This window comes from Oncorhynchus nerka, linkage group LG7 (genome assembly GCF_034236695.1).
Source record: "Oncorhynchus nerka isolate Pitt River linkage group LG7, Oner_Uvic_2.0, whole genome shotgun sequence".
NCBI lineage: Eukaryota > Metazoa > Chordata > Actinopteri > Salmoniformes > Salmonidae > Oncorhynchus > Oncorhynchus nerka.
Window position 1 is genome coordinate 54,681,644 of NC_088402.1, and position 12,481 is coordinate 54,694,124.

At 44.9% G+C, this 12,481-nt stretch overlaps 1 protein-coding gene across 3 annotated transcripts; it reads right to left on the reverse strand.

Annotated features, from left to right (window-relative positions):
* Window positions 1–1,235: 1,235 nt before the first annotated feature.
* On the reverse strand, window positions 1,236–10,679 carry LOC115131965 (solute carrier family 26 member 6-like). Of its 3 annotated transcripts, none has more exons than XM_029664095.2 (18): window positions 10,265–10,679; window positions 9,826–9,965; window positions 9,600–9,710; window positions 9,250–9,398; window positions 9,006–9,170; window positions 8,742–8,894; window positions 8,522–8,604; window positions 8,209–8,356; window positions 7,982–8,095; window positions 6,350–6,427; window positions 6,073–6,168; window positions 5,840–5,946; window positions 5,626–5,695; window positions 5,432–5,521; window positions 4,865–5,008; window positions 4,694–4,748; window positions 2,651–2,705; window positions 1,236–2,440 (listed from the first exon to the last, which is right to left on the reverse strand). In XM_029664095.2, exons 1-18 carry the CDS (start codon window positions 10,396–10,398, stop codon window positions 2,422–2,424), a joined length of 1,911 nt encoding a protein of 636 aa, XP_029519955.1. In that variant the 5' UTR covers window positions 10,399–10,679; the 3' UTR covers window positions 1,236–2,421. The 3 variants fall into 3 exon arrangements, with proteins under 3 accessions (XP_029519955.1, XP_029519954.1, XP_029519953.1); XM_029664094.2 differs by having other exon boundaries at window positions 2,587–2,705; window positions 10,265–10,678; XM_029664093.2 differs by having other exon boundaries at window positions 1,236–2,705.
* Between the last annotated feature and the right edge of the window lie 1,802 nt (window positions 10,680–12,481).

Here is a 12,481-nt window from a genome sequence, read left to right on the forward strand (position 1 = left end):
TGCAGGTCAGTACATCAGTTTTCAGGATGTCCAAATATGGTAATCCAAATACTTGATGAATTTGTGTCCAAAGTGTCTGAGTCTCGGTATGAGTTAGAGAGGGGTCATTCTTCCGTTATTAATCCAGTTGAGATCCTCTGTTCCTAGAAAGCCCTCTGGTTTCCCCCTTAACTTCCTCTGTCACTGAGTATTCCCTTTTGTCCAAGTATCTTCTGACAGCAGAACTTGAACGAAGACAAAACACAGATTGCTCTCCTCCTCCCAATCAATCACTTTATCCCGGCCGAGATGGACAGACAGGTGTGCTGTTGACGCTACAAGTCAGTGAGACAGTAGGTCTTTAGAAAGAGGTGTCTGAGGAGGAGTCTTATCTGGGCCTGGTTAGAGAGAGGACATAATTCAGTTAAGTCAGGGATATTACACTTGTTTTTGCTTACCCTGTGTGGATGGTGTATGACCTGGTTGTGTGGACAAACAGATATGGCCGCAATAATGATACTAGGGGACCATGAGGGAAAAATAATGAACCTGTTCTGTTGGAGTTTGTTGGTCATTCTAATGTTTTGAACCGAACTTCCATTGAAACAGGTTTTTTTGATAGGGGTCAAATATATATATATATATATACCCCTGGATGACCTTTGAACTTTGACCTCCAGTTTGTTCACCCCTCTTGCAGAGCCCGTTATATAAACCATGTCTTCATTTATGGCCTCTGCTAGACTTATTACACAGTATAGGCATACAGTATAGGCAGTATAGGCAGTTATTATACCGTATAGGCAGTTCTTCTGTCCCTCCATTTGCAGTTAAGTTCAACTATGGGCTGTACTCTTGTACTCCTTTCCCTCCCTCTTCTGGTATGCAGTAGATATTTAACATTTATTCATATTTAATAGTAATTTAATTTCATCTGAAGCTTGATGATATGTTGAAACGGTATTACTTTCCTTGCTATTCAAGGGTTCACATTGAGTTTAATAGAAGTGTTGTCCACACAACTTCTCTTGGGAAAAGAATGAGAGGTAGTCAAACAGGGGTGTTGCACCTGTCAATCATTCAAATGAAATCCATCGCTGTGGAAACTGCAGGGGCGTCATGTCTTAGTGGAGCTGCAGACCGAGTAAGCTTACAAAGATTTGACATGGTGAAACACAATGATGATACAGTATGGTTATAAAGGAAAATAATAAACCATTCTGTGTGCAACAAAGAATTGAACACAAGATGTCATATTGCTTCAATAAAGCTTTTATGGGAGACAACTTCTGTTTCCATTTCTTCTAAAACACACAGCAGAATGAAAGACCTGACAGTATGGTCTCGTAGTTCAACAACATAACCGCAGTAGGCTATCAGCATGTGGATCGAAGTCATAACCTGTACAACCTTTCACTGACCGAGGTTGAGAAAAGCATCCAAATGTGCCCTCCTGAACTACATTGTCACAAGAGGGCGAGTCCGTTCGGTCCTTATTTATTTCTGTGTAGCACAAACCCACCCAGGCAATGCCAGTAGTACAGTTGGCCTGCAATGGAAATTGAAACGATGACACAAACAACGAATGACAGTCAATTCTGTCTGGGTGTTCTCTCTGCTGCCACATGGCAAGAGGTACCGGAGCGGCAAGTCTAGGTCCAAGAGGCTTCTAAACAGCTTCTACCCCCAAGCCATAAGACTTCTGAACATCTAGTCAAATGGCTACCCCCCCCCCCCCCCCCCCCAACACCACTGACACACTCTGTTGTCATCTATGCATAGTCACTTTAATTAACTCTACCTACATGTACATACTACCTCAACTAACCGGTGGCACCGCACATTGACTCTGTACCGGCACCCCCCTGTATATATATATATATTTTTTACTGTTGCTCTTTAATTACTTGTTTTTCTATCTCTTATTTTTTAAACTGCGCTGTTGGTTAGAGGCTCGTAAGTAAACATTTCACTGTAAGGTCTACAGCTGTTGTATTCGGCGCATGTGACTAATATAATTTGATTTGATTGACATCAGCCGAGCTCACCCACTTCCCATGAGTGTCTGATCTCATTGGAGGAGGTGCAGGAGCGACGCCCAACCATTAAACCCCCACAGACACCCCTAATCATGGCGCAAGGGATGGTTGGACCTGGACATGTTTTAGAGATCGGAAGACAGGCACACTGACAGAGGCAGACAGACAGACAGACGGACTCCGGCTGGCTCCAATCCCTCTGCTGTCTTTTCATAGCTCAAAAGAAGACGTTGAACCACAGCGTTGGCGAAGAAGCTCAAAAGGAAAGCATTTTCATCGTCCTATCGCCGACGCCAGCTTGAGCTGGGAGTTCAGTCTACTGCGTATTCTGATTGAGGCAGGAATTCCACGGTGGCGTTTTCCCATCCACTCCATGAGCTGCAGGCTGCACATCAACACTCACTCAGCTCTGTGTTGTGGTCCTACAGGAGCAGAAGAACAACATCAATGCAGAGGTAGGAAACAATCACAAAGCAGACAGACTAATTCCAACAGACACATTGGTAGACGTAGGACACGAGGTAGCGATGCCAGTAGCAAAGCATATAGAAAAAGGGAACATATTCACAGCCATGGGAGGCGATATCTGGCAGTGTTGGACAGCGTAGTGCACTGACGGGAAGAGGCAGGACCTGGACAGAGTGTTTGGGATGAAGCCCTGGGCCTGCAGCTTGATCACCAGCCTGTCTACAGGACACAGGTAACACACAAGCACATTACCCTACAATCTGAAACTGACAAGCACATTACCCTACAATCTGAAACGGACATGCACATTACCCTACAATCTGAAACTGACAAGCACATTACCCTACAATCTGAAACTGACAAGCACATTACCCTACAATCTGAAACGGACATGCACATTACCCTACAATTTGAAACTGACAAGCACATTACCCTACAATTATGAAACAGACATGCACATTACCCTACAATTTGAAACTGACATGCACATTACCCTACAATTTGAAACTGACATGCACATTACCCTACAATTTGAAACTGACATGCACATTACCCTACAATCTGAAACAGATTTCTAAAGCAACTGCAATCACATCTTACACCAAAAACAGTACAATCAATGTCCTGAGAGGTATAAGAGCAATGTCCAGCGCCAAATTTCACAATACGAAATATACAGTCGGAAGTTTACATAGTCAGGAAGTTAAAGCTTGGTCGCAGACAGGTTGGAGTCATTAAAACTCATTTTTTAACCACTCCACAAATTTCTTGTTAACAAATTATAGTTTTGGCAAGTCGTTTAGGACATCTACTTTGTGCCATGACACAAGTCATTTTTCCAACAGTTGTTTACAGACAGATTATTTCACTTATAATTCACCTTCTCACAATTCCTGTGGGCCAGAAGTTTACATACACTAAGTTGACTGTGCCGTTAAACAGCTTAGACAATTCCAGAAAATTATGTCATGGCTTTAGTCAATTGGAGGTGTACCTGTGGATGTATTTCAAGGCCTACCTTCAAACTCAGTGCCTCTTTGCTTGACATCATGGGGAAATGTTTAAAAATCAGTCAAGACCTCAGAAATATAATTGTGGACCTCTACAAGTCTGGTTCATCCTTGGGAGCAATTTCCAAACACCTGAAGGAACCACGTTCCTCTGTACAAACAATAGTACGCAAGTATAAACACCATGGGACCACGCAGCCATCATACTGCTCTGGAAGGAGACTCGTTCGGTCTCCTAGAGATGAACGTACTTTGGTATGAAAAGTGCAACAGCAAAGGACCTTGTGAAGATGAGAGAAATGTCCTCTGGTCTGATGAAACAAAAATAGAACTGTTTGGCCATAATGACCATCGCTATGTTTGGAGGAAAAAGGGGGAGGCTTGCAAGCCGAAGAACATAATCCCAACCGTGAAGCACGGGGGTGGCAGCCTCATGTTGTGGGGATGCTTTGCTGCAGGAGGGACTGGTGCACTTCACAAAATAGATGGCACCATGAGGGAGGAGAATTATGTGGACATATTGAAGTAACATCTCAAGACATCAGTCAGGAAGTTAAAGCTTGGTCGCAAATGGGTCTTCCAAATGGACAATGACCCCAAACATACTTCCAAAGTTGTGGCAAAATGGCTTAAGGACAACAAAGTCAAGGTATTGGAGTGGCCATCACAAATCCCTGACCTCAATCCAATAGAACATTTTTGGGCAGAACTGAAAAAGTGTATGTGAGCAAGGAGGCATACAAACCTGACTCAGTTACACCAGCTCTGTCAGGAGGAATGGGCCAAAATTCACCCAACTTAATGTGGGAAGCTTTTGGAAGGCTACCCAAAACGTTTGACCCAAGTTAAACCATTTAAAGGCAATGCTAGTGTGTGTATAAACTTCTGACCCACTGGGAATGTGATGAAAGATATAAAAGCTGAAATAAATCATTCTCTCGACTATTATTCTGACATTTCACCTTCTTAAAATGAAGTGGTGATCCTAACTGACCTAAGACAGGAATTTTTACATGGATTAAATGTCAGGAATTGTGAAAAACTGAGTTTAAATGTATTTGGCGAAGGTGTATGTAAACTTCCGACTTCAACTGTATATGTTACAGTACATCCATCACTGTTTTGAGGGTAGACCAGGGAGTTTTATAAGTAGGTGAGGTTGTTATGGCAGTTGCAGGAAGTTTGAGGGGAATTTACCTGGGCAAGCAGCCAGAAACACACTGACCCCCTGCTCCTCCATTTCCTCCACAACCTGCCACAACGGAAAAACACAGTGTGTTACACAGCACAGTATGGGATATCTCTTGTTCCCTTTCCCTGTCTCATACTCGCTGTTATTTGTTTCAGGTAATGACTGTTTGGGCTCACCTTACATAGTGCTTTGATTGACATAGAGTCCATGAAGATGACTGAGCTAAACTCTAGCACCAGACAGTGCCTTGCACCTTGCATTTGAGGTAAGGGCTGGTTCTCAAAGAGGGCTGCATTCTCCAGTTGGACACGCTGCACAGACTGTTTTCACAAAAAACACACACCCACACACACTTGCTAATGTTCATAGACTTTCACATTGCATGAATTACAGCTGTCAACCTACAGTAAGTACGTGAAGGAATGCACAACTATGCAGAAACAAACAGGTTCTGCGCTGAGTTGTAGTTTATGCTATATTGTCTGGGTTGAGTTGTAGTTTATATTATATTGTCTGGGTTGAGTTGTAGTTTATATTATATTGCTTGGGTTGAGTTGTAGTTTATGCTATATTGTCTGGGTTGAGTTGTAGTTTATAATACTCTCTGGGTTGAGTTGTAGTTAATTTTATATTGCTTGGGTTGAGTTGTAGTTTATGCTATATTGTCTGGGTTAAGTTGTAGTTTATGCTATATTGTCTGGGTTGAGTTGTAGTTTATGTCTCATAGCATGTAGCCTACCTACCTTTCTGAGAGAGCTGAAGAACAGCTCAGCATTTGCAAAGTACAGCGGGTTGGAGCAGGAGAATACAGTAACTCCAGGAACCGGCCTGGCCTGTGAAACACAGAGCAGAGCAGGGTGTTGTTCATCAGCAGCACAGCAGGAACTGGTTAGTGAGTTCAGGTGAAAGGTTTCGCAATGGCTGTCATAAAGGTTACCTCGGCATAGAGACGTAGGTCCCTGTAGCAGTCCGTCCCAGGAATATGACCCAGCACTGCACTGTGGGAGCTGGGAGAGCGATCAAGAGACAGACAGACAGACAGATGAATACAAAAAGACAAAATGAGAAAGAACAGACGTGAATGATTTTCCATAGGTGTTATGCGAATCCCATAACATGCACGCCACCTAACGAGTGACCGACACACTCACAGTTGAGTCCTGTAGACGACAGTGATCAGAGAGAGGGCCAGAGCAGCAGCCAGGCCAAGATCCAGGTTGAAAATCAGGGTGAAGATCAGGGTGAACACCCACACCAGCTGTAGGGAGAGGGACACAGGAAAGTCCCTGGATTAGAGGCCTATCTGGGGTGATCAGTGATGGGTCATCAGAATGACTGAAGGCATATGAAATGGATGATGGATGTTATATGGAGGTTGACATACCAGGTCCAAACGGTCAGATGCCCAGAGCACTGGGACTTCCCGAAACTGACCCAGAATCCCTTGCAGATTTACCACAATGACCACTGCTAACACTGCCTGTAACACACACACACATAGAGACAGAGCAACAAGTATAAACACTTACAAACACAAAGGCAGAGAATGAAACAGAAGCATATGAACACCAAAACAAACAAATGAACGCAAACACAGACAAAACATCTGATTTCAGTGTTAGAGAAGGGAATGTAGAAGGTGTTATAAATGACTTGAGTACTATTGGCAGCTGCTCAAAGAGATGTCCAATCTTCAGCAAGATGGTGAGCATCATCAGAGCAGAGAGAAGCCCAGCCGCCTGTGGACAGGAGGAGCGAGGGGGAGAGATTAGAAAAGAGAGAGCAACAGAGTGGTGATGCATATAAGTGAGGGAAGATGTGAGATTAAGACTTGACCCCGTGCCGGTGTTTAGCACACAGCCAACTATGGACTACATATTCCCCACGGCAGACCAGGGTTCAATTCCAGAGCCAGGCTTTACATTTCTGCATCCCTCTCACATGTAATACTACAGTACGTATCCATCTCATTTCAATACTACAGTATGTCTATCACAAAGAACAATTCATTTGTTCATTTCCTGGTTGCAAAAATGTGAATACTTCACCCAATTTCAGTTTATGTGACAAAACAAGCAAGTATATCGTGTAGAGAATCATTTTAACATCTAAACTGCTGGGAAATATCTTTTCCCTAACCGAAACACTTTTGTATTTTTCAGCTCTTTGAAGCTGGTGTATAAAATCGAAAGTAAAAGATGCAAAAACATAGAAACGGAAAGCATAGAAATAGTGCACATTGAACAGATCTACCACTTCTTCGACTTCCTTTCAATGAGAATGACATACTTTTGTATATAGACTATGTGGACACCCCTCTCAAATTCGTGGATTTTGCTATATCAGACACACTCGTTACTGACAAAAGTATGTGGACACCCCTCTCAGATTAGTGGATTTGGCTATATCAGCCACACTCGTTACTGACAAAAGTATGTGGACACCCCTCTCAAATGAGTGGATTTGGCTATTTCAGCCACACTCGTTACTGACAGATGTATGAAATATAGCACACAGCCTTGCAATCTCCATAGACAAACATTGGCAGTGGAATGGCCTTACTGAAGAGCTCAGTGACATTCAACGCATCGTAGGATGCCACTTTTCCAACAAGTCAGCTCATCAAATTTCTGCCCTACTAGAGCTGCCCCGGTCAACTGTAAGGGCTGTTATTGTGAAGTTGAAACGTCTAGGAGCACAAAAGCTCAGCCGCGAAGTGGTAGGCCACACAAGCCCAAGATCACCATGCGCAATGCCAAGTGTCGGCTGGAGTGGTGTAAAGCTCGCCGCCATTGGACTCTAGAGCAGTGGAAACGCGTTCTCCGGAGTGATGAATCACGCTTCACCATCTGGCAGTCTGACTGGGTTTGGTGGATACCAGGACAACGCTACCTGCTCCAATGCATTGTGTCAACTGTAATGTTTGGTGGAGGAGGAATAATGGTCTGGGGCTGTTTTTCATGGTTCTGGCTATGCCCCTTAGTTCCAGTGAAGGGAAATCTTAACGCTACAGCATACAATGACATTCTAGATGATTTTGGGCTTCCAACTTTGTGGCAACAGTTTGGTGAAGGGCTTTTCCTGTTTCATCATGACAATGCCCCCCGTGCACAAAGCGAGGTCCATACAGAAATGGTTTGTCGAGATCAGTGTGGAAGAACTTGACTGGCTGGCACAGAGCCCTGACCTCAACCCCATCTAACACCTCATCGCTCAACACCTCTTGTGACGGAATGGAAGAACAGCAAAATGTACCAAATTCCAGCTTTAAAAAGAAAAAAAGAAAACTCTACCTGAGTTTTCACCCCAATACTTTCTTGGACCGTACTGCGTGACAACGAGCAGCTGACGGCAAAACAGTGGAACATCCCTCCAATTGTGTTGCAGAGTCCTATCGCCAACAAGTCCTACAGCAGGAAGAGACCAATTATAGCAGTGAGAGAGAAACTGGTCCTCCTAACAGCGGAGTGAATATAGTGAGTCCATTAGGAGACCATGTGAGAGCTCATTTCTCTGTTACCTGGTTGCTGTCTATGGCGTAATCATGTCTGTGTGCAAACATTCTGCCCATGGAGGAGGTAAAGCCAAAGCCCACCACAGCCAGGGACAGAGCAGGACCAAACAGCTGTTTGGCCTGGGCTAGAGAGGGGAGGGCTGGGGGAGACAAGCTGGAGCCACGGAAAGAGAGAGGGGACATACTGGGAGTTTCATCATATTTCTGTATTCAGCCCATGTAGCCTGTGAACATAACACGGTAATAACTCAAGTTTTATGTCACAAGTAAATTCATTTGACATGGCACAAACAATACGACGAGAGACAGTAGGACTAACCCAGTGGGTATGTGTCCTACTACCTGGACACCATGTTGTCCTGACAAGTCCAACTGCACTGACAGGAAGGTGGCCAGCGTTATCTGAGGATAAAATGAAGAGGACAGAGGAGATGAAGTCATCACACTGGAACAGTCTTCAACAGAGAGACCTTTATGCAATTCTGACTCATGTCTGACTGTGTGTGTGTGTGTGTTGTGTGTGTTGTGTGTATCTCTACCAGCACTAGCTCCCATGGAATGGGCATGGGTAGCTTGGTCTTGAAGAGTCTATTCAGCATCTTGCCTCCCACCAGGATCACCATGGAGACGGCGGAGACAACCAGCGTCCCAGGCGTTGCGTTAGTCACTCTAGACAGCACATCAACCAGCATCTGACACACACCAGGGAACAGGGATGAAGACAGGGACACACACACACACTGTAACCGGTTTCTCACACTCCCTCTGTCTCCTACACACGCGCACGCACACACAAAGCTCACCCAGCCTACAGCCAGGAAACCGCTGTGTCTGTTGGTTGGGATGCCAAAGAGTAGAGGCAGCTGGTAGATGGTGATATGAAGGGCTGCCGCCGTGGTATAGCCGCTCACCAGGGGCTGAGACAGCCAGTGACACACATCCCCTCCTCTTATCAAGAACAACACTATCTGTAGAGAGGGACAAGTAACAGATCTAGCCTGTCATCCTAAGACGTGTGTGTGTGTGTGTGTGTGTGTGTGCTCTCACCTGTATAAGGCCACAAAGGAAGGTAAGTTGTACTGCCACACACACTCGAGCCATTCCTCCATCGCCCTCCCGCTCCTCGACACCGTTGCTAAGCAACTCCACGTTGCCCGTCACAGTGCCAATCATGATAGAAAGAATGGCGAAAGTACCTGTGTGCCCGTCATGCATGGAAACACACCGATGTCATATTCAAAGCCTTGCACTCGTTCCTCGCTCAGGCTAACTGAACTCAAACCCACATTTCACTCATTCAGCACTAACTGAAAAGAAAAGAAAGCCCGTGAAGGAATTGGATTATGCCCACCCCTTCAGGTGATGAGGGTGACGCAGAGGTCCGTGTTAACACTCACCCACTGAGAGGTGTCTGGACGTCCCAAAGATGAAGTAGATGACCGACGGATAGAAAGAGGTGTAGAGACCAAACACAGGCGGCACCCCGGCCAGCAACGCATTAGACAGGCCTTGGGGGGGAACACAGAGAGTGAAGCGTCTGGCCTAAAGCAGACATGAGCGGTAGGTATAACCAGGTGCCTATCAATCTCATTCATATCTGTAGCTGCAGGTAGTCAGTGGTACCTCCGGGTAGGTGCATGATACCCACACTGACGCCCGAAATCAGGTCTCCGATGGCGTCGTCTCTGAGGGAGTAGCGGGGCAGCCAGGAGAGGACAGGAACAGATGACAACATACAGCTCTTCAGCCTGGGACCAGAACACCTGGGAGAGGAGACACAACCAGAGCTGGGGTTCAATCGTAGACATAAATGGTTCATTTCTCTCTGTTGAATTTGACAGGTATAAATATGTAGGCCAAATAAAAAATGTGTTAAAATATAAAAAGGAAATGTAATATTTTAAAGAAACACCAACAATGTGATATTGTCCCTCATAATACTATGCAGTATGTCCCTCACGATGCCCCAGACTACTGGGGGGGTGGGGTTAACATTCACGCCACAATGGAAATATAGAGCATGAATGCCGCGCCGGAGCAACAAGGCTCCACTGTCACTCACCAGCATTCCGCCTTCACCCTCTCCCAAACCGACCGGGACTTCTTTCCCAACCGCTGACCCAGTATATCCAACTGTGCTTCGTCCAGCATGGCTGTGTGATCAGGCCGGACCGGATTAAGAATAATACTGTCCATCTCGAAGTCAAAGGCACAGTGCAGGAACACTCTCCAGCACTGCTATATAAGGACGGTCTGACTGCTGCCAATTTTCCATTTGCCAATTTCTCTCTATTTTGTGTATGAATAGTTCAGTGAGCCAGTTTAGATATAATTAGAGTGAAAGTGCAAAAGAATAGCATAGCAATTAAATAGAAAAATAACCTGACCGTGTGTGTGTGGGAGACTAAATACTAGGTGAAGACAAAACCTGTACACAACTATGTCCAGAGAGAATGAGCAGGCTGATGTCATGTGAGTGTGTTTACCGTACACCACGTGTGCTGGGGAGGGTGGAGTGGAGCCTTGAACTCTGCTCAGAGCAGCGGGCAACCCTTCCCCTCAGCGATTCAACGCTGCTGAAAACTTCCTTTATCGTGGCTCGCATTCAGACAGAATGGCACCCGAAGTAGTGCACTACACAGGGAATAGGATGCCATTTGGGACGTAACCAAAAGAGCCCTGGCTTAAAAGTAGGGCCTTTCCCAAGAGGGAGAACCCAAGCAAACTCCTTGATATCCTGGCCCATCTACAGTTGATTAAACAGCACACTGTCACATTCACAGGACTTAAGCTATCTAACAAACTAAAGTATTTTCGAAATCCTACAACCACTAGTATAGTTAAACAATAAGGCCCGAAGGGGTGTGGTGTATATGGCCAATATACCACAGCTCGGGTTGGTCTTAAGCACGACACAACGCGGAGTGCTAGGACACAGCCCTTAGCCGTGGTATATTGGCCACATATCACACACCCCTGAGGGGCCTTATTGGTATTATAAAATGGTTACCAACATAATTAAAGCCGTAAAAAGAAAATGTAAATGTCATACCCATTGCATACGGTCTGATATACCACAGCTTTCAGCCAATCAGCATTCAGGGCTCGAACCACCCAGTTTATAATGGTTGTTGGATTACAAGACATCAGCCTGTACTACACTGAACCAATCCCTCAACGCCTACAACAGTGTGGAGACCTGAGGAAAACATTCCACACACATATGAAATCAGGGAAACACAAAACTACTGTAATACTCTAATCTTTTAGGAACTGTTAACAAACACTGATTGGAGTGGAAATGCCCCTGATTACATTTGGATCATGAATTATTCCTTAATAATTCCACAAGATCTTGTCGACAGTGGGGACTGGATCTATCTGGGCCCGTTCCATAATACATGGTCCAAGAAGCACTGTGAGTCACACGTGTAAGTGAAGTCAGATGCCTCTCGCTGTAATAAACTAAACTCGGCTCCGCATCGAATAGCATTATCAGTAGGAGAAGGGAAAAGTGAGCTGGTATACAAAGTCCGGTTGTATTTCAGTGTCTGTTGTTTCCGTGTGCTTTGGAATGACAGAAGGAGCAACAAGTTATGGAGAACGGAACATGTCTCACGGACTGGATAAAAATGGATCAAACAGACTTCCCTTCGAGCCCAACCAGAATCGAGTAGTCAACAATGTCATGGTGTGACCTTCAATTGGCATGATAAAAGGTGGACATAAGTAGAACATCCCACGATTTAACTAGCATTTCATGTCTTATTACACAAAGTAGTAGAGCAGAGTTGGTACAGTAGGCATATTATAATAATTAAATTAATTATAATTGTACATACTGTACCAACATGCTCAGGGGGCAGTAAAAAAATAAAAAATACAAATAAATAAAAAGATCCTCTTTTAAAATTCTGATCCCCTGACATTTGTTTAAAACATTGCAGCGGTTTCTCTGGAACTTGCGACAACGAAAGACAACAATGTTTTGATGGGAATGAAATGATGTGAATCTCTGGCCCCTTAGCCTGATGCCACTGGGGATGTGCCTGCCCATGGTCTCACAGAGACGACAGGGTTATCACAGATTGTCATCCTGATGAAAAGGTCCAAATGAACATCAACGCCTCGGCCCACCCGTCTCAAAGTCCACTGACATCAGATACCCACACGTGACACCATGTCAGTCAGCACGGGGAGGGGCGTGTCTGTGGAGTATGAGTGTGCACCACTTTGATGATTTTGTAGGTGTGGGTTGATTCTTCTGCTGTACTGATAT

What these genes read in the sequence shown, in the direction of transcription:
- LOC115131965 (XM_029664093.2), bottom strand. Translation starts at nt 10,398, where the DNA reads ATGGACAGTATTATTCTTAATCCGGTCCGGCCTGATCACACAGCCATG. An exon ending in GTTTCCTGGCTGTAGGCTGG is followed by an intron (nt 8,895 to 9,005) that starts GTGAGCTTTGTG and finishes GGTGTGTGTCAG; the next exon opens with ATGCTGGTTGATGTGCTGTC. An exon ending in CATCTGACCGTTTGGACCTG is followed by an intron (nt 5,947 to 6,072) that starts GTATGTCAACCT and finishes CTCTCCCTACAG; the next exon opens with CTGGTGTGGGTGTTCACCCT.